Genomic DNA, 20,895 nt, shown 5'->3' with positions numbered 1-20,895 from the left:
TTATTTTAAGCGATCAGTATTCTGAGCACATTTCTCTCTGTTTGCGGTATGTGTTTCCCTGTCTAGCCTGTTTTAACCCGGCCTCCGTGTAGGATGCCTGCTGAAAGTGGACGGCACGAAAAGTGGTGGGGAGGATGGGGGGGGGGGGGGGGGGGGGGTAAGGGCCAAGTGGTTGTGGAGTGAGAAAGTGGCCGAGTTGGTGCGCGGGATTTAATTCGTAAACGCATTTGTCACACACCCCGTAACCTCTCCCCACAATTCTGAGTGCCACCATGTACTGAGTGCGCACTCTCGTGTGGTGGCCGTTCTTCGTGACCCGGCCCTACTTCGCCACTGGGGGTAAGTGGCTACCGCAAGCTGCCAACTTAGAGGTAAAGTCACTCACTGTGCATAGACACCACCACCAGTCATCGTCAAAAGGATGAGCTCTGCCTCCGTTGCATGTCTACGCCTATTCCTTTTGTACAAGCGTTCCCGTCACGTTTGATGGTTACCCGCCGCGGTGGCTCAGTGGCTAAGGCGTTGCGCTGCTGAGCACGAGGTCGCGGGTTCGATTCCCGGCCGCGGCGGCCGCTTTTCTGATGGAGGCGAAAAGCAAAAACGCCCGTGTGTACGAGATTTCGGCGCACGTTAAAGATCCCCAGGTGGTCAAAATTAATCCGGAGCCCTCCACTACGGCGCGCCTCATAGCCTTCGTTGCGTCGGCGCGTTAAACCCTACAATCAATCAATCAATCAATCAACGTTTGATGGTTAAGCCCGCCCGGATTACCCTTGCGGCGGTTATCAGCGGCGTCGTCATTCCCGATACCCTTCCCTCAGCGTCTCGTACCGCACTTTAATTCGACTGTTATTCGCATTCCTTCGATATGCCTGCGAGATTTAAATAGGGCTGGTGTAAAAAGAAATGTGGCAGCCTCTTTGCGGACATAACAGACGTCTGCGCCCGACTTGCCGTTTGCTCCCAACGCGTTTTGTTTCTCGCTCTGAACAACCTCGTGGGGCGGGGGCGACGTGGCAGGGCGCGACGTCCCAGAGGCAGCCAACTTGTGGAGTTTCGGTGGGCGCACTCTTCTTGGTCGCCGGGCTAATCTCCTTCGTTTCCGGTCGGTTCGGCCCTTCTGCTGCAGGGGTCGGTCAGAGGTCGTCGTCGCCCGCTGCCGCGTGGCGACAGTCCTCCCCCGCACCGTGCCCCCGTTGTCGCCGCCGGACTCCCCCGCTTGCAGCGGCACGATCTGCTCCGCGAGCTTTTCATCCGGTTTCAATCTCCCGCCCACCTTCCATCATCGCGCTTGGATGCGCGGGCCGGGCGGCGTGCACGCGGCACTTTTTCTTCTCCAACTTCTTTTTTTATGCTCCTTCCTCCCCCTCCTCTTCCGCATCTTTTTATCATTCGGCTTCTTTTCCCCGTAGTCCTCCTCCGGTGCGCTGTTTCACGCCCTTCGCGTGCGTCCCTTTAAAGGTGGAGCCTGACGATTCTATTACGCGCTGCCTCTGCAAAAACCACCCCTGCGCCTCGTGGCATCGTTTTTCGCCCCCTGAATCCTTGCGTTTTTTTTTTTTTTTTTTTTTTTGCGCCTATTCTTCGACTATTCTAGTCTCCCCTTCACCTCCGTATACGTTGTCGTCCTGCTCTTTTTCAACTCGTGCTTCCACCCATCTCTCCTCCATGCTCTCTCTGCTCTTATCTGTCTGCCACCTGACAGCGACCTATAGCCGTAGGTGCTTCGCGTAGCGGACCGCCCAGGCCTTTAGCAAAGCACCGCAAGATGGTCCATGGTGCTGCGTAACGCGGATTATTGTTCTTTTTTTTCAGTTCTGGTATTCGCCTTACATTTCGCAATCGCACCGGGCTGTCGAATGCCCTTTGGCCGAGCATTGGCGCATGCAAAGCAGGGCGCTGACGTGCGCGGAGACGTAATGCAGACGAGGATGGAACAGAGCCCCGCTCTTCTGGCACCAGCTGCGGAGGGTAACCAGACCCGCGCTCAGAAGAAACACCTCCCAGATGACAAGAAGGACACAGTTCTTGCAAGGCGACGAAAATCGTCTTGGAGAACTACAAAGTTTAGCCTCCAGTCAAGTATCCCACTTGTGAAAACGGCGGGAAGATGCTTTTTTTTTTTTTTACCTAGGTGGTGTTTAGAGTCGCCGTGGTGTCGAAATCTGCTGCGCCTGTGAGTGGTTGTGCCCGAAAAGAGCGCATGAAAACGCTGAATGCGAAACAAATAAAAAATACAGATGGAGAAGGAAGAAGCAGCAGCTGTGATGGGGGAAGCCAGCAAAGCCTATTGTTACCTAGGCGTTGCTGTCGTCTGCTGGGAAGCGGAATGTCATTTCATTTCGGCAAAGGGTACGTGCGCTCGCACACGAGCTTTTCCGAATTGAAATCTGGGCCCGGAGCGCTCGCGAATGTTAGAGAGAGAGAAGAAAAAAATGGTGGGCAGAAAAGTATAGAAGAAGACGAGGAGGCGCAGATGACGGACCTCTTCCGCTTTTCATCGTACATCTGTGCCCTCGCATTGGCTCTTATTTGGGTCCAGCCGATTTTGCGCTTCTTTTATTTTCTTCGTGAAATCTGCCGGAGCACGACTTCCGCTCTTGGGACGTATGCACTGCGCCGGCGCTGCTCTTTTAACGTTGATTCTTGTTTACCCGCGACGTGACGTTGTACTGTCTCTCAGCTCTTTGGCGGCACCGGCGTCTGCCGCCTTCTTGCCTCGTTATCCGCCAAGCCGGGCCCGCAGTCAGAACCGCGGAGCTCCTTTGAAAGGGTCTCGTTCCTCATCTTTGCCGCGCAGAATAAATTTGCGCCGTCAAACTTCATTTTGAGGGGCGAGGAGGGAGGCGGACCGTTTGCCCCTTTGTGCGACCGCGGTGACGACGGCGGTGAACCGCGAACGCCCCTTTGAATGCGTTTTGTTGCAAGAGCAGGTGTGCGTGCTATACGGGAACTTTGTCGGCATGCGACAACCAGGGAATGCAGTGCCGTCTCACAAAAGAAAGGCTTTGCGTCGAGTGCATCATTCTTAAAAGAGACACTAAGGGATGGATTAGTTTTTTATTTAATTGAAAAGTCGCACGTTTCTTAGTTCTTCCGGCTTTTGTTCGAAGACAAATGATTCTTTGTTTAGAAATATACAATTACAGCTGACGTTATTGTTTTTTTTTTTTTTTCATCCCGTTTCCCTCTGACTTTTTCGTGACGTGAAGGAGCACGTCGCAAAGTTTGGCGACCAGCTCCAAACAAACGCCGAACCAGCCTGCGAACTGCTTCCGCATTATAGAAGGGTTTGGAAAATACAGGCCGAGTTGGCCGGAGTTGGGATCAGTAACACTTCTGGCTGGTTTCAACGAGCAGTAGTTTCTCCGTGAGTTTGGTCTCAGGCTGTTGTATGTTTGCACGATGGCAGTACAAAAGACGATAGCTTTGACTTTCACCTCCGTGCAATCATCCGGCTTTGCTTGTGCGTCGAGGCGGCAAAACATTTGACTTTAATCGAAACTAAAACGAAGCTTACCGACCGGGGCAGGGAGACAGCTAGTCCGGTAAAGTTCAAAAACTGAGGTTCTTGTCCGTCGAAAAGTATGGGGACCAAAAAAAAAAAATGTTGAGATGTGCGTTTATTTTGCATCTGCGTGTCGTTCTGAACCAGCCGACGCCTTGCGGAATCTGCTTGCCGAAATCACCACCGCGATGAATTTCTTTCTCGTATCAGCGATGAAACCGGCCTGTCTGTGTGGGATGCTTGATAAGACTCCCCTTTCTCTGCCTACTAATATGGTAATAATAAGAGGCTAGGACCTCCTAGTCTGATATCAAACTCCTTATATTGCCCAAAAACGTCTCCCCAGCAATGCATTCTTAAAAAGGGAATAAAAGTTGAACGTCTTCGAAGATACAATCTAGAGCAGGATACTACACGTAGCAGCAATACTTATAAACTGCCTGCATTTTTGTTCAATAGTCCTTGATTTGTGTTCTGTAGTCGCTATTGCTGAAACTTTCTTGTGTTCCTATAGTATGCAATGCATAATCGTTGTAATCCTTTGAATCGCTGCCCATTTTCGCTTGTAGTCTGTTTGGCTGATATGATTGTTTTTCACCTCATTCCTTGTTCCTGCTTATGTGAATTATACAACTGCACGCTTTTTTTTACGTATCCCCAATCCTGCAGCAGCCTCCAGAGTTGAGGCTAGCAGTGTCAATAAATAAATAAAAAACAAATAAAACAACCAAATGCTTCTTCCAGGAAAATACCATCCTAGCAATGCATTTGTGTTTAGCAGTGAAGCTGACTTGAAGATGCTGAGCGCTTCTTGGGGATGGGTACATGGAGCTTTGTGGGGGTGCTTACTGTAAGGCCGTAGTCCCTTTATACATTCTCTCGAAAATTGTCTTCCTAGCATTTCATTTGTGTACAGTAGTAAAGCCTACTTTAAAGGTGCTCGGTGTATAGCCGCGCGGCTGAAGCATTTATTCCACAATTCCGACTTGGGAGTTCTGTTGCAAATTTTTGTGCTGCTTTTAAAAGGTGCATTCAAAGGCATCTTCACGACTTCGTATTCCGATATAAACATTGACGAGTATGGAAAGCTGGGCAAGTTCGCGTGCGTTCATGGTGACAACGTACATGGTGACAGCATTCTTAGTCTTTCATCTTCTTCTGCGCTGTTGTCACCATATTCCGATACACATCTGCTTCCCTGCTCTAGCCAAGTGGTTTTCTGTTGCGCATGCTCACTGATTCCCTCCTGGTGTCTGAAGTGTGAACTCTGAAAGAGGATTGAAAAAAGTGGCGTACTTGGGAACTGATCGGAGCCTTCTCGCCTTCTTCTCTCGCACAGGGGAGCACCTTCAAATCTGCGAGCGCTCGCTGACGTGCTGCACCCAGGAGATGGAGCACCTGCTCAGCGCCCAGAGCAGAGAGGAGTTCGAGCGCGTTTTACGGGACGAGATCGGAAAGGTGCGGGCCAAGTTTGCCGCCCGTATGCAGAGGTTCGACGGTGAGTCTCTCTCTTTCTTTCTCCCCCTCTCATTTCCCCCCATCCTTCTTCTTCGATGGAGGGACAGTTCTGTCTGCGTTTCCGCGCGTGGCAACGCATATATTGGATAGTTGGAGTGACGCAGTTGAAAACGGCTGCACATTGCGTATATAGGGTACGCTGGTGAACTCCCAAAAGAGTTCAAAATATTTTCGGTCCACTTCTTTTGCATTTTCTATATCAATAAATCACTCACTGACTCACTCACTCGTCACTTGGGAGTGATCAAGTGTAGTCGTGGACAAAAGAAACGGGACCACGAAAATATGAACCGGGACACCCAAATTGCGTGATTGCTTTCCATGCAAGTCAGACGGGCGGGCGGCTCAAATACAGTAGCAATGTTGGGAAACGTGGTTTTGCAAATACACCAATAGTGAGCCATTAATGGGCCTCCGCGAACGGTATTGCTCAGTTTTGCGTGTTCAGGTTCATACTTTCGTGTTCGCATTTCATTTGTCTATGAATGTAAATAGGCAAGACACGTGGTATCTGCATGTCCTGTCGCGCGCGTGCGCGCAGGCGGGAGGGCGCTGGGGTTTCGGCTTTTGCCCCCGATTGAAAATGCATTGAAGGCATGCGCCAAGTTGCTAAGTTGGGTGATAAAAGGGGAGTAAACGCGTGCTTCGACACGATACCGTTGTCATGGTTGAGAAAGCAGTTGTAGTCAGCAATGTTCAAAATGTGCGTATTCGATACTAAATAAAAACAGGGCACGGGAGCAAGGAATTTGTAAGTCGATCACGCGTTGAATAGTGGCGTTCGTTCTAAACACGTTGGCCGTTGTGTAAAGGTCTAACAAGCAGACAAAAAAATGCCGCGCAGTGCGATCGGTGCTGGTTTCGGCTTCGATTTTTCTGATTCAACGGAATGGCAAGAAACGTACGTGCCTCATTCTGTGCGCTTCCAATAATCGCAGGCACATTCGTGTATTCGCGGTTGTTATATCGCATTGCGCTCACCGTGGATCAGACAACCTAAACTAGTGATAGAAAATCGCGACAATTTTAAGCTCGCCGGCACCTCTGCCGCCACGGAGAAGCGGCCACCGAGGAAAATTAAAAAAAAAAAAAAAACTGAGAACTTATTTTGCCGATCCTTGCATACTTGCGTGCACACGTTTTCGGAACTAACTACGGAATGGTGAGCGTAACGTTGTCGCGAGTGGTTTGTGTCGTTCGGTAAAGTGAAAGAATCGCCGTACGAACAACACAAGGCCCGCATCCGCATTGCCAATTCCGCTCACTGAGAACACTAGGCTTAGCTGCAATTTCCGGTGCCCGCCATTTCGGACGGAGCGAGGTTGCATGCAGTGTGCTCTGTTTACGAAGCCGTCCGTGCCTTCAATTACGCGGCGCCGCGGAATTGCCCATGCACGAGTCTCCGCGAGATCGGTGTCCACCTCCTGTTGTGCCGCCCTCGTCGCTGTGTGCACGTCGATTGTGGTCGGCTTGCAAGGCGACCCCCCTCCCCGAGGCGCTGCTTTGCGGATTCCGACGCACCTCGTTTGCGTGATTGCAAATATGTGGGATTGGGTGATTGCAAAAAAGTGGATGATTGCAGGATGCCGTGTGGAATGCGGGAAAATGCTTACACGATGAAGGCGTAATCTCTGCGAACAAGATACGATTTCTGTTCGTCCCTCCCAAAAGTGGTGGTGATGATGGGGATGATAATAAAAAAGAGTGAGAATAATTAGGAATAAATGAGCCGGACAAGCTCAAGGTAAATGTTACATTATTAACAGCATGTATATTCATAAGTTGAATTCGTCTTTAAAATGGGGTTGCGATACACCTGTCATTTCACAAGGCCTTTGTCATTATTATATGGCACTGTTTCTTTACTCGTAGCAAAAGTAATATGGTGCTCTTTTTTATTTGTAGCGAAGGTTCTTTTTTTTTTATTCAGGCTGGTTTGTGATCTCTTTTTATCCGCTTGAGCTCTCAGCTGTATCATTTAATTATTCACTTACGCCTGACTCTTTTCCGTGCTAGTTGCAACGGGATATTATTTTTTATATAGCCAGCGATCTTCTCACACAGCCTTTCGTTCCGACGTCAAGTGCAGTAACCACGCAAACCGAACAACTTTGTTTTGTTCTGGTGGCAGGGAAAGCGCACACAGCGCATGTACTACAGCAAGCGCTGCAGGGCTCAGCTTATCCATAATGAATCCTCTTGTTCCTCCTTTGACCCGGCTTCGTTTTGCCCTCGGGCTCATCTTCTTACAAAGGCCCGTTTGGCTAAATAATTGCCAAGGAACCACTCACTTTCGCGGAGGACCAAGTGACGTCGTGCACTTGCGCGCACAGCGTGTGTGTATACACGTACATATACACTATACACCGGGGCCGCGGTGAAGCCACAGACGGCGCCGGGGGCTGTTTTGTTGTCCCTTTTCCCGGCCGTTGTTTCTTCTTCCGTGGGGGAAACAACTAAGCACCCGGCCGCGGGCGCAAAAGCAGAGGAGCCAGGGTGCGTCCTTTGGGCGTCCCTAAATGATGCACGCCGAGGCCTCCCCGAAAAACCTGCAGCCGCAGCGGGAGTTCCGTGCAGCGAAGCTGCATGCCTGCGCGCGAAGGACAAATATGCGTGCATTACGTATTGCACACGTTCGCTTCCCTGCAACACTTTTCACAACTTTTTTTTTAAATCTGAAATGCTTGCAGTACGTAGTCACCCAACATACCCGGCACTTAAATTAGGGGGCCGCGAAACCTCAGCCAAAAATTACTGCTCTATGCTCATCAGATAACTTGGAAACTCACTCAAAAGATTCTTCTCTCTTTCCCGGTCTTGACGTTCTTCGACGGCTCGAATTACTTCACTAAGGCCATGTAGCGGCTGTTGGCCGGTTTTCCTTCAATTGCAGCAATGAACGCTTTTCGATAGCAACTTTTAAAATAAAGCCACAAAAACAAAGCAGAAACGGAAGGCGCATCTGGTGCGACGAGCAAATCACGCAGTGCCGCTCCGTGCTGGCGATAACTATAGCTTTCGCAGTGCTTCCAGATGCGAAGGAAAGAGTGAAAGCGCTCATCGAAAGTGTTGCAGGGTCCTCCCCTTAAACTAAGAATGGTGGTGTACTCAACTGCGCTGTGACTGATCACAGCTCTGCGGAGGAGTAAGCAATCTCGTGGCTGCTGCAGTTGGTAACTAGCCACTGCACCCAACAAGGTGCGCAGTGTGGTGTAATATCGTTGTTGCTCCTTTTGTAATTCTTCGGCGGCCTTGTATATAGTGCGGTGTCGTGCCTTGGGGCCACAACAGAGGCTTTTTTTCTTGATCCGCGCGCTCTTCTTGCATGGTGGGAGAGCGAGGTTGAGTCAATTGGTCCGCAACGCGCACCTCCGGCCCGACCCCGTCGATTCCGTAATCCGCTCCCACGGGTATGGGGACCGTGGTGGAACAAGCACAGGTATAGCGTGCCACCGTCTTCATTTAGCGGGGTTCTGCTAGCTCGGTACTCAGTGTGGGCTGTATACGGGTGCATCCATCAGTGCTGGCTCCGATTTTAGTGTACGCATGAATTTTTCACTCTTGTTGTAGCTTATGGCGATCTTCCTTCCCTTCCTTTTTCCTCATGCCTCATTTTTCTTGTTCCGGGTGTTGCCCGTAAGACGAGTGCGCAACAACAACAACAACAAAGTCGAGATAAGTGCAGTTGCGCTAACTGGATTTCGTTGTGATATCGACACCGAAGAAACAACGAAAGCGCCGCTCTGGACATAACTTGTAGCGGGAGAGAACGAAAGCGCAGGGTAAAAGTGGTAACGCGGGCAAGGATAACGTGTGACAGTTCGGTTACCCCCCAAGGAGCTATACATAAAGAGAAAAGAGAGCGCCGTTGATTTGCTTATAAAATGAAAAACGAACATGCTTTGTTATGATCGTACCGACAATAACGTGAAACGATGCGGTATTTAGATATCACAAGGAGACGTGAGGCCCCATAAGGAGTTTTAAATCCTCCGCGGTGGACGCGTGAGGATACAGCTTATGCAGCCATAAAAACAGACAAAACGTCAGTGTTTCGCATTACAGAGGCAATAAACCAAGTCATCGGGCCCTGCATTTTATTTTTTTGCCTCATTGGAGAGAGAGAGAGAGAGAGTAGTCTTTAATGATACTGGTGAGGTTCGCCTGGCCAAGGCGCCTAGCTTGCTACACCAGATGTATGAAACAATGAAATTATCGATGAAGAGATGATGATAATGATTGTGATGAAGATGATGTGCTCATTAATAGAGCCCTGTTTAAAGAGTCTGATCCAGTCCTGTGCTTCGGAGGAAAGACAATAGAGCTTTTGTCGCTCGAGATGATCGTTTAAAGTTCGACCAAGGGCCTAACACGTCACTTAGAGTTAGTCCTCTAGAAAGCGGAAGACCCAAGGACACTAAGAGGGACGTCCTAGCTGCTCTATACCGCGTACACTCACATAATACGTGGTTCAAGTCCTCGCGCACGTCACAAAGAGTGCAGAAGGGGGAAACGGCCTGTTTCTTCTTGAATCGGAAAAAAACTTGTGTAAGTGACATTTAGCCGCACGCGGTGAAGAGACACGCTGCCTACGTGGCGGATTCTGCGGTACATACCTGCCCGCCCTCCCGAGGCCTCATTACAACCCGATCAGCGGAGTTACCCTATGCTCGTTCCTTGCGGCCAGGGGTCGGATACCCTGTGCGCGTTCCTTGCGCTCGTTCGTTTCTGTGTCTCCCGAACAGCTGCAGCGCCCAACCACGACTCGCTACTGGTGCTGGTTCCTTCAGCGGGGATCCGGGTTCCTCTCAATCTGCTCTTTCTCTTACACAGCCGCTGTATACGCTCAGGATGAGCATCGGGCGGGCTATTTTATACGAGGCTTCAGCTCGCAGAGGCATGCGTTGCGAGGTACGTGGCGCAGGGTGGCGGTTTAACGGCTCTTCTCCCACGGAATGCCTGATGCCCGCAGCACGCTTTTTTTTTCTTCTCTTGTTCCTCTGTTTCTGTTTGCCGCGTGGTTTGAATCCTCTCTCGTCGGATGCACGAACATTAGGAGGCGGGATACGCTCGCCTCGCGGTAGCCGCGTAGTGTAATAGGCACAGGTGTGTATACCTGTTGTAGTGGTTCACCGTCCCCCCACCGCGTTCTCATACACGACGCGAGTTTATTGTTTACGGCTCCGGGAACGGATGAACAATGCGGGCCGGGACGAATTCTCCTGCAGCAGTCGCTCGTGCGATTCATTTGGTGCGGGCGCGCCTGTGGCTCCCCGGTTAGATCGCTCCTGCCGCAGCTCGTATACGAACGCCCTCGTTTATTGCTGTAGAAACGGGAAGCGAGGAGATGTGTGGTCTGCGGGTGGTCGTGAAAGGTCGCAAATGCTCATGGAAGATGTATGCACGCGATTCTCTTCGCGGTGGTGTATACTGTTGTTGGAAAGCATGAGAGCGCTCGGGGGCCGGGTGATTACTGTGGCAGTTTCTCCAACGCTTCTTTGGATGTTATTTTCTTTTCTAAGCTGCGCACTCGCGCGAAATGGATGTTGCGCGCTTATGCTGCTGGCGCGGTTCGGGACCCTGAGCGAAAAGGTTCATTTTTTTTTTCTCGAGCCCGGCAAAGCGCGTCGCCGGCCTCCTAGCTGGCAGTGTCTCAGAGTTGCTTTAGCCGCGGGCCGGTTTGTAAATGATTAAGTGACCAAAAATAAGCGAGCGTGGCTTGGGGCTGTTGGCTCTTCCGACGCCAAGCGAGAGGAAAACAGGCTTAGCGCCTTTTTTGTTGTGTACAAAGGAGCCAGCCCATAAAAGCGGGTATTCATAGTTAAAAGGACATAAAGGAAAACCTCGGAGCATTCGGGACATATGAATGCTGGAGGCGTCGTAAATTTTGTTCCGGTGTTACGCCGCGACTTGTCAGTTTCTCTTGAACGTGTAATATGGCAGTAAATGTTGCCTGCTTCAGCGATGAGGTAAAATTTTTTGGTGCAAGGGAGAAAGGCGCATCAATAGGTGCGGGGCGTGGCAGCCCCCCTCAATCCCTTTTGATCTGCTGTTGGCAAGGGCTGGATTCGGCTGACAGAAAACAGAAGCTACATGGTCCCGGGGAGGTTACCTTGTGTAGCGTCGTGGACGACCAACAACTTATTATTACTATCACGATTCCGCGCTCTCAGCCACTTAAATTTGAGCGGCAAGTGGGTTACGCTTGAAATGTGCTTTTGGTACGATACCTTTTGGTGGATGGAGAGATGGAGAGAGAGGTAAAATTTCAATGGATTGCGAGTATTGCTAAGACATGCCTGCAGCCGCTCCGGAAACACACACAAAAATATTGTTAAATCTTACTAGTAAGATTATCTACCGGTAAGATTCTTTGTGCGGCCCGAAGTAAATCTAAAGAAGGTATGATACATCTCTCCTTAAGACCACACTCTCCGTCTGCTCTTTGCTACATGGCGAACAAAGCTAATTGCTGCGCTGCGCGATCTGTACACCACATGTCCGCGGTGTTAGGTGCCGAAAAGTAAGTAACAGAAGGTAATAAATCTTGGGAGGGTTCTTAAGGCGAAAGCTTTCACGCCTCATCAAATGCGAGAAGTGACCGCGCCGCTGCAAAGAAAAAAAAAACACAAACACGCCCCTGGTTCGTGGAGGATCTGAACTCGGGACTCTAGAGCGGGACCCAATGCGTTGCCACTGCTTTAGCCTGGCACCCTGCCAGAGGGGAAAGAATTGCTAACCTCGTGACAGGCGAGCGTGACGGCGCGTGAGCAGAACAGGTGCTGACGTAGGAGAGCTCCGACTGTGAGGAATAGTACAGGAAAGGCTGTGAGGAAATTGCCGTGTGAACTGCGGCCAGTCTGCTTGCCGGAGTTATCGGCTTAAAAACAAAATGAATAAACAAAAAGCGATGAAAGGAATACAAACACGCTGTAGCGATGAAGAAGTCTGATAATCGATAGACGTTTGTCTTCAAAGCACGTAAGCAGACGCGAGTAATGTTTAAGGGGGATCTATGGGAACCGCCAACGGAAATGAAAAGCCCCTAATCAACTCCCGAACAGCGTTCGAAGCGTTAATCACGAAAAAAAACCGCCATCTGCAGACTGCCAGCGCATAGAAGCTGACTATCGCCGCGCGACGATTTCAGCCGTGCGCCCGCTCAACGGCACTGGATGTTAGGATCCCCGCCCTGTTTGTGTACATCTGAGCGGCGTGTTTGACAAGAACATAATATGCGCTTGTTTTTCCTCCTGGAACGCCGCCGGTGTCCGCGCGTGACTCACTGACGAGGCACTCGCCTCTCTTCCCCGTGGAGGACACGCAGACACAACACACCCCTTGCCGCAGCAGCGCCAGCGAGCAGTGTAGTCTGAGAAGGGTCAGCGACACACGCCGCTAGAAGGGAAAATGGCAACGCGAAAGCAGCACATGATAGCCGCACCTTCTGTATACAAATATTCAGTGCAGCTTATATATCGAAGTAGCCCGAAGCGGCCAGCTCCCAAAGTGTATACGAGCGCGTGCATGGTGCAGTCTTCCAGAGGCCGCGGTCGTGTGTTGCGGGATGGAAGCCTCCGGGAAAGTAATTGCCCCGTCGGAAACCTCAAAAGTGACGTGGTCCTTCGGTGTTGTACGTTTAACGAGCACTTCCAGTGCGGTGCTTCTCTCTGCGGTGGGCTGCAGCTTTCTCTTTTCCGGAGCCGCCGTTGCTTCCCGGGCCGCCGGAGCAGCCATGCTGGCCGGGTAGCACCGCAGCGGACGTACTACAAACACGGCGCTGAGTGCTTGCTATCCTTGTGTGCGAAAGGGGAAAGCAGGGTTGCTTGAGGGAGCGGTACGGCAATGGAGCCTGCCTTTTATTCGCTAATTCGCCCCTATGAACTTCGCTGCCCAAGCTTTCATCTGGTTTGATTTTGCACCCCCCCCACCCCCTTTCTCTCTCTCTCTCTCTCTCTCTCTCTCTCTCTCTCTCTCTCTCTCTCTCTCTCTCTCTCTGATGTTTGCCTGCATTGGAGGATGGCATTCAGGTGGAGGGTTCCCACTGTGACGTCACCGTGGTTAGGCTGTAGGTGTGGCAATCGAGCGAGTGGTATCATGACGTGCATGCAGATATGCAAGTTGAAAATTAGGTTAAACGGGAAACAATTATCTACTCTTGAGATAACGCATCAGTCAGGGTGAGATTTTTTTTTTTTAGATTTTTGTAATCTTCTTGGGCAGAATCCTAGTCGTTCTGACGTCAAAAATTATTCAGAAAGAAAAAAAAAGTATGTTACGCCACAAATGCCTCAACACAATACTTCGCTGTTCATGTCCCCCACCCAATCTGGTCGGACCTGCATTCTCCCGTAACAGGGCGGTGATAATTGATATCGCTTCCAGCGGGTCTTCATTTTGGGTCTTCAGTCAAGGCCACAAAATGTCGAGCCGTGCGGCTTGCCTGTCGGCCTTGTGTCAATGACTTGTTTCGCTATGATTGGAGTCTGCTTTGATGGAATGCGACGCGTTCGTTTGCGTGCAGCTCTGTGCACCTGCGAAGGCAAAGTAGGGAAACTTTAGTCACCTATCTAGGAATTCCGCACATGTCAGCCGAGTTTCGCCGAGGGCGGTACTGCCTCCACCTGTTGGCGGCCCTGTTCTACCATTCATGGAATGGCTGAGCCGCTACGGATTAGAAATGCCCGTTGAAATTTGGTTCACATTGGAGTTTCGGGCTATGAGACCTGTCGTAACGGCATACGGATTAACTTCACCACCTCGAAATATTTAACGTGCATATAGGGAAAAACAGCGCATGAGCCGTGACGAAAGAAAACGGAAAAGACTCAACTATACCGACTGAACCAACTAGCCCAAACTCAAGCTTTAGTCAGAGTTAACGTGCACCTTGGTTCGCAAATACGTTGGACCTCGCAGTCTGGTATATTAACTTCAGTTCAGGTCGCTTTAAAACAGCACAAAAGGAGACCCGTCGTTTTTCGGGTTTCCTTCAGTTTGTTTGACTGAACGGCTCTCGGTATATCGCCCGAGACCTCCGCGACTCTGAGTACGCATACTGCGCACGAAGTTGGCGCTTCCGTCGTTGGTATGATTCCCGTTCTCTTGGGATGGGGACGAAGGGCATTGCCTCGCGGGCTGCCCTCGCCCTCTGATACCACACACGCCGAGCCTTCGACGTCGGCTTCCCTTCACCCCCCGTTTCATCACTGCGGCCTCCTCTCCGCGCTACGAGCGCCACGTGTTCGATCGCTCCCCGCCCCCTCCGAACAAACTTCTTCAAGCTGCTGACCCGTGCCGCAACCGAGACGAAAGCCCATCCCCCGCCTGTCGAGCTGTCCAAACAATCGCGCCGCTCTCTCGTCGCGGGTCGCGCCAAGCCGTGCAGCGACCGCCCGCCCGCAGGCTTCTTCTGCCCGAATTGGAAGGGTTTTCGGCGGCGTTGTTTGTGTACTTACTTGTGCGGCACCGGGGGACGTGTTCTTTCAGTTCCCAGCCCATTCCTCCGCTTATAATATACCTTGGCGGTACTGTTTGGGTACGCGCCCCGTACAGCGGAGCGGCGCGCACTGTGCTCTGCGGCAGCAGCTCTAACGGCGGGAAAGCTCCCCTGCGCTTGAGGTAAACGCACGCGCTTTGCCGAAGTGCGTTCCGTATAAGAACTCCCGCGGCATCGACACTCAAGAATGCGATGATTTATTTATCTCTTGAATGCTTGAAAAACATTTTGTGGTCATTCGTGAGTTAATTAATTTGTGAGTGTTCATGTCTGATTCACTTCTAAGCGATCCGGCTCCATAAAGTGCTTAGCTACGCAATTTTGAAAATTTCGAGTTAGTGGGGCGAAGAGGCACGAATTCGACGCACGCGTAGTACCGACACTGCGGCGCCACGGAATAGCTTCAACCATTGCCAACATGACACGCATGGCAGGGGTGGCATTTGTGAAATGACTTTATTTCCACAAAACAGGTACAGTTTTATGGAAGATATTTAGGGGAAGAAGTTGCGCGTAGGCAACTTGACTGGCCTTAAAATCCATATTTGCAGGCAGCAGCGGAGCAGAAACGGATTAACAATGGGGAAAAACGAGAAAGAGAAAATAAAGTAAAATACAACTGACAAATTTAATATTTTTATAGAAAAAAGGCTGTACATCCTACTACAACAACAACAATACTGATAATAATCAATCAATCAATCAATCACTGTTTATTAGTGTACCCAGGATAAGGGGCTTTGTGCTGGCGCATGAGAGAAAAAAAAGTTAACAAGAACAAGCGACTCAAGACGTGCACAGCTCACATACACAAAAAAGAAAATACCATTGGTTACACTGAACGACACACGTGTGTACGGGTGTAGAAATTGCAGCACCAATAGCAACAGGGCAATTCACCCGAAGGGTCATTCCGCGTGCACACATACTGGCAAGAGAAATATGCAGATTTTAATAATGTAAGCCGTACAAAAACGGAGTGATCTAAGATGGCTTCCACTTGAGGTAAACAGCATAAAATGGAGTGTATACGGGGAAAGATACGATAAAGTAAAAAAAAACAATAAGATAGAAGGAAAAAGGTTTGTTTCTCGCGCTTCACGCCGAAATGGCAGCATAGATTATTATTATTATTATTATTATTATTATTATTATTATTATTATTATTATTATTATTATTATTATTATTATTATTATTCGACATTACCATGAAATGGCACGGATGCGCGTTTGTACACACGTCGACCGCGCGAAAGTTTGGTGGGTTCCAAACTGGTCCATGATATAGTAGACTCACCCATGGTATCACCCATGCACTCAGGTATACGAAAGGCAGTGTGGTGGACTTTCCGTCTTCATCCTGCGCATTTTCTGGCATCCAGGAGGTAGAAGACGATGGGGATGGTCTTACAAAAATGTTGGTGCTTCGACGAAAGGGGAGCCCGCGGGGAAACTCGCAGAAGGGGCTGCTGGCGCGTGGTGTGGTCGAAATCAGCGGGACAGCGAGTATTTATGCAGACGCCGAGAATCGCTTTGGGGGACCGCGTAACCCGTAATTCTACTTCCAGTACGATGCTATAGCTAGACTATCCGGAGCCTTCCACTGCGGTGGCTCTCGTGTAGCAGTCCATGCCGAGCCACCTGCTTGGGCGTTATTGCTCTTAAGAGTTGGGTGCTCCCGACAATACTCGTACGAAGGCGGGGAGAAAAATATTAATGGGCATGCTGCAGTCGCGTATATGAAAACCTAAATTACGAAGGGTTTGGCATTCGGATGGCCAAAGTTACTTGCTCGTTCGCACTCAAACTTCGCCCGCATTTTGGGGTCCGCTTAGTTTGCTTGAGAAAATAAATTTATTGTTGCGCCCCCCCCCCCTTCCCCCCTTTCCAAAAGAAAGCAATCTAGTTGTCTTAATGCTTATCGTAGGAAGCAGTGGTGGTAGTAGTGGTATTCTATTTTACTGAGGCGGAAGGCCACATTCCGATGTAGTGATGGGGATAAGGAGAATGAAGCTGCAGTCTTTGTAGTAGCCCCGGGTCTGTAAGTAATTGAGCACGCAATTCCGGCCCCAGTACACCGCCCGTGGCAGAACAGTCACGAGGATCGAGTGAGTACCGTCGGCGAACTCAGCTTAAAGAAAAAAAAAAACGATTTTTATCACTAGTCAATGCACTTTTATTTCGTAAAACTCGCTCGTGCAGTGTCTGGAAGTCGTCGAGTATCGCCGACGCTACCCCGGGCACGTCAGTCTTGCGTAACCTCAACGGCTCCCGCGAGATGGGCCGCAAGCGACGACTGGGCGCCGCCCCTTTGTGCGGGCCGCGGTGCATGAGGTTATATATCTCGCCCCGTGGCGTGCAGGCAGCCGCCGCCGTGCCGCCCTGCATCCCGCCACTCAACGCCGACGACGTGCCGCTGTGCCGGCGCTGACGTGACGCTGCGCAGGTTGCGCGCCAACGGCGCTTCCGAGAAACCACGGGCACCTTCTTTGTGCAGGGCCGCACCGCGACGTTTGTGCGACGCACCGGCGCGGGCGCGCGCAGGGCATATCCGTTTTAAGTGCGAATGCACTTTATAAGCGACCCCAAACCATCCACCGCCGGCGGCGGCGGCGGCGGCGGCGGCGGCGTCCGCAGTGCTCCTCTATATTTAAAAAAGAAACAGCATCCGGCGCCAGGTTTCGATCCGAGGACTTTCCGGCCGCAGCGCGACGCTCTACCGACTAAGCCACGGACGCCACGCTGATATCAGTGTGAGTAACGCGCCTTATATCTTTAACGCATTCAAACTACGTCGTCAGCGGCGTGCGTTGGCGACTCAGCGGCGTTATAGCGGCTTGATAACTGCGTGGTGTACACGTGATACTACAAACCCGATGGAAGAGATGGAAGAGAAGGCGGCGAGGCGGTGGGCTGCGGGGGCCGAGCGCAAGCGCCGCAAGCGGGCCGACAACCGTGCATTCGCACTTTTTTCGTCGGCTTCGCGCGCTACGTATAATTTATTTGCACGTCCCCCCCCCCTCTTCTTTTTAAGAGCGAATGCTCTTTATAAGCGACCCCAAACCATCCACCGCCGGCGTCGGCGGCGGCGGCGGCGTCGGCGGCGTCCGCAGTGCTCTTTAAAGAAGAAACAGCATCCGGCGCCAGGTTTCGATCCGAGGACTTTGCGGGCCGCAGCCCGACGCTCTACCGAATAAGCCACGGACGCGACGCTGATATTGTCAGTAACGCGCCTTATATCTTTAACGCATTCAAACTACGTCGTCAGCGGCGTGCGTTCGCGACTCAGCGGCGTTATAGCGGCTTGATAACTGCGTGGTGTACACGTGATACTACAAACCCGATGGAAGAGATGGAAGAGAAGGCGGCGAGGCGGTGGGCTGCGGGGGCCGAGCGCAAGCGCCGCAAGCGGGCCGACAACCGTGCATTCGCACTTTCACATTCTCCCCCGCGGGGAAATGCGGAGGAATTTTTAAATTTTACCGGCTGTTTATTAGACAGCTGCTCGTAGCATATCCTATTCCGATATTGTTCCTGGTGATCCAGTGATCCAGAACCTGAAACGAGAAGCGTAAGATGGTTCTTCGGAAACCGCGTTAAAACAGGACCACAAAGGAAAGAACCAGACAGGACGAGGCCTGACTATCAACTGAGATTTATTCAAAACGAAGAAACATTCATGCATAAAACATCGAATCTGCGCATGCGCTATGGGCTCTGAACGTTGAGCCCCGAACATTGAGAGCATGCGTTCCAAACGTCGCTTGCACACGGGCGTTTTTTTTTTTTTTTTTTTTTTTTCCTTCTGCAAGCATGACCCATCATAGAGCAGCTGCCTTTTTAATTCAGGCGATCGGGGCCGAGGAACACCAAATCACACGATGATGATGATAATCTACAAAATGAAGAAGTGGCTGAGGCCACTGCGTTTAGTACCGCGTGTTGTTGGGCTTGTTGGTACTGCATTTCTAGGGTGAAAAAACTGCGCGTGGGAGGCAAGACAAAAAGGAAGTGACAGGACGCGCGCAGTCCTGCTCCCGTCCTGTCCCTTCCTGTTTTGTCTTGTCTCCCACGCGCAGTTTTTCCATCACTGCGTTTTGATGGGGATTTACAGTCTATGTATAGAAATGCGCCTTCATGACGGGAATCAGTCCTCACATTAGTTCGTCCCTTCAGGCGAGGCAGCCGCCTGCCTCAATCAGTCCTCATATTTCTTCTTCCTTCTGGGTGAAAGCAGCCGCCTGTCGCAGTCTGCCCCTACAGTATGCATAATCCGCCACTCCATGATCGTCCATGCCTATTTTAAAATGCACAGGTACTTCAGAGTGTACCCGCTCCCCCCTTCCCCCATACCGAACGAAACCCATGGCTGCGCCGCTGCATGTCGCCGACCTTCCTTTCGATGCGTCGGGCTCGCTGGCAAGAATTGTGGCCCCGCTGTGGCGTAATCCCCCCCCGAGAACGACCCTGCCAAGCGAGCGAGAAAGGTCCATCCGAGGCGCACGATCGACCAGCGAGCAGTCCGTCCTCCGGGACACCATTATCATCATCATCATGCGGCCCGCACGAATGGGAAGGAAGGAATTGCCGGGGTCGGAGAAAACAAAGGGGTCATTACACAACATGGCAAATAGGCATCGCTTAGACGAGATGTCGTTTGTTCTAGGGTGTGCGTGCGTGCGGTTACTACGCGCGCACGTCGAGCCCATAAGGAAGCAGCAGCAGCGCTGGAACGCCGAGCGGGCGTGATCGCGCTCCCCGAGCTGTTCGTGCGTGTGCACTGCAGCCAAGTTACAGCGGGCAGAGAGGAGTGCATATTATGGGAACTGCAGCACGTGTGTTTGTGCGTGTGTGGTTGCGGCGGAGACGTCGTGATGGACGTTGTTGTAAGCCGTGGCAGCGTTGTTCTGCAGTCGCCATCTGGGGCCGTGCTCCGGCCCGCGCCTCATTCTTCGCGCCTTCTTCCCGCCTTTGTTTTGCTTTGCGCTGCTTGCTCGCCACCAACGGAGCCGTGTTCCTTCCGACGGGTAAACAAAGACCGCGGCCTCCCGCTATTCCTGCAGCCACCACATTTCGTCCCCTCCGAAGAGAACGAGTCGAGCAGGAAGGGCGCGCAGCAGCTGTGGAAGGATGCAGCAGCTCGGGCTGTAGCCATACGCTGCCGATATTAAAAAAGGTTAGCGCGCCATGTCAGTATACAGGAGACTGATCACTCGTCGGAACTAAGGGTCGTTCACCCCACCTTCCTTCCCGTCTCTCTCGCATTGTGCACGCCTGAAACAATGAGCGGACACGCGTTTGCTGCGCATGTTCGGCCGTAAACATGAAGTTCGTAGACTGCCTTTGAGAAGCATCGAGTTCGTGCAACAGGCGAGAAAGACGTCAGGTTCGTCGAACTGTGATGGTAACGACAGGCTCACACTCTTTAAAAAAAGGTTGTGGCATGCACTAACGGAACAGTAACAATACCCAGTATACACTAGTTACTTAGTAACTGGAGGTGGTAAATGTAGCACTAGTAAGGGTTACTCACTGAAGCAAGCAGTAAGGACCACTACCTTCACTATAGTAAAGTCTTAGCGATAACATTCTTCTGAGCTACATGCGTTTACTAACCGGGCATGCATAACATATATGCATGCACCAATAAGAGCGGCATCTCTTTTTTTTCTTTTTCTATGCTCCTCGTATCAGTTCCCCTCTCCCGCAAAGTTGCGCCCCCAAGCGAGTCGAAAAAGGGTCGCCAAAATTATGACTCTGTTCTGTGACTCCCTTTTGACTCACCAGGTGTAAAAGGTAGTCGCGGAGCCGGGGACTCTCTTTTGACCACCTTTTTTCTTAGAGTGTGGTCATAAGCACGACCTTGATCTAGTGTATTCTACTTCTTGCACCCAGTTAATTTCCTAACCATGCAGTTGCTAGTTACGGACGTACCGTTCCGCGGGGTGGTAAGGTTCGTAAGGAGTTAGTAAATGCGGCCGTTACTACCCTTTTACGACTTTTTTTATTAAGAGTGCATTATTTGTAGGCCTTCATGCGAAGAAACTATTTATTCAAGATTTGGTATGAGCGGAAAGGCCGCTCTTGCTCGCGGTAACCGTTGATTGCATTCCGAAACGTTGCCCGTCGAGAGACATGGTGCGTGTCTGGCGTAGCGGTGACGTGCTTGGGCGTGATTTAATACAGGCGCGCTAGGTAACGTAAACTACTGTCAAACTTGGCTGCGACACCTAACTGACGCCGCCGAACTCACGTTCGCGGCAATGCACGTACACACAGAACACAAATAAGCCGGAATGGGAGTAAATGGCTTGTCGCATAACTCAGTACCAATTCGGAGTTTTCAAAACTCCTTCCAATGGGAGTATCT

The 20,895-nt window shown here is 51.0% G+C and overlaps 1 protein-coding gene across 1 annotated transcript in view; it reads left to right on the top strand.

Moving 5' to 3' along the window:
- The window catches only part of LOC144169500 (glypican-6-like), a 125,311-nt gene that overhangs the window by 88,082 nt on the left and 16,334 nt on the right, over nt 1–20,895 (top strand). The window contains exon 2 of the mRNA XM_077698690.1: nt 4,848–5,006. Within this exon, the coding sequence (XP_077554816.1) occupies nt 4,848–5,006 (159 nt within the window). The remainder of the gene's footprint in view (nt 1–4,847; nt 5,007–20,895) is intronic.

Source organism: Haemaphysalis longicornis, unplaced genomic scaffold (assembly GCF_048455015.1).
Source record: "Haemaphysalis longicornis isolate Haplotype H1 unplaced genomic scaffold, Haemaphysalis longicornis Haplotype H1 scaffold_2, whole genome shotgun sequence".
Classification (NCBI taxonomy): domain Eukaryota; kingdom Metazoa; phylum Arthropoda; class Arachnida; order Ixodida; family Ixodidae; genus Haemaphysalis; species Haemaphysalis longicornis.
The sequence above is the reverse complement of the archived record's forward strand: the minus strand, read 5'-3'. Positions and strand labels throughout refer to the sequence as shown.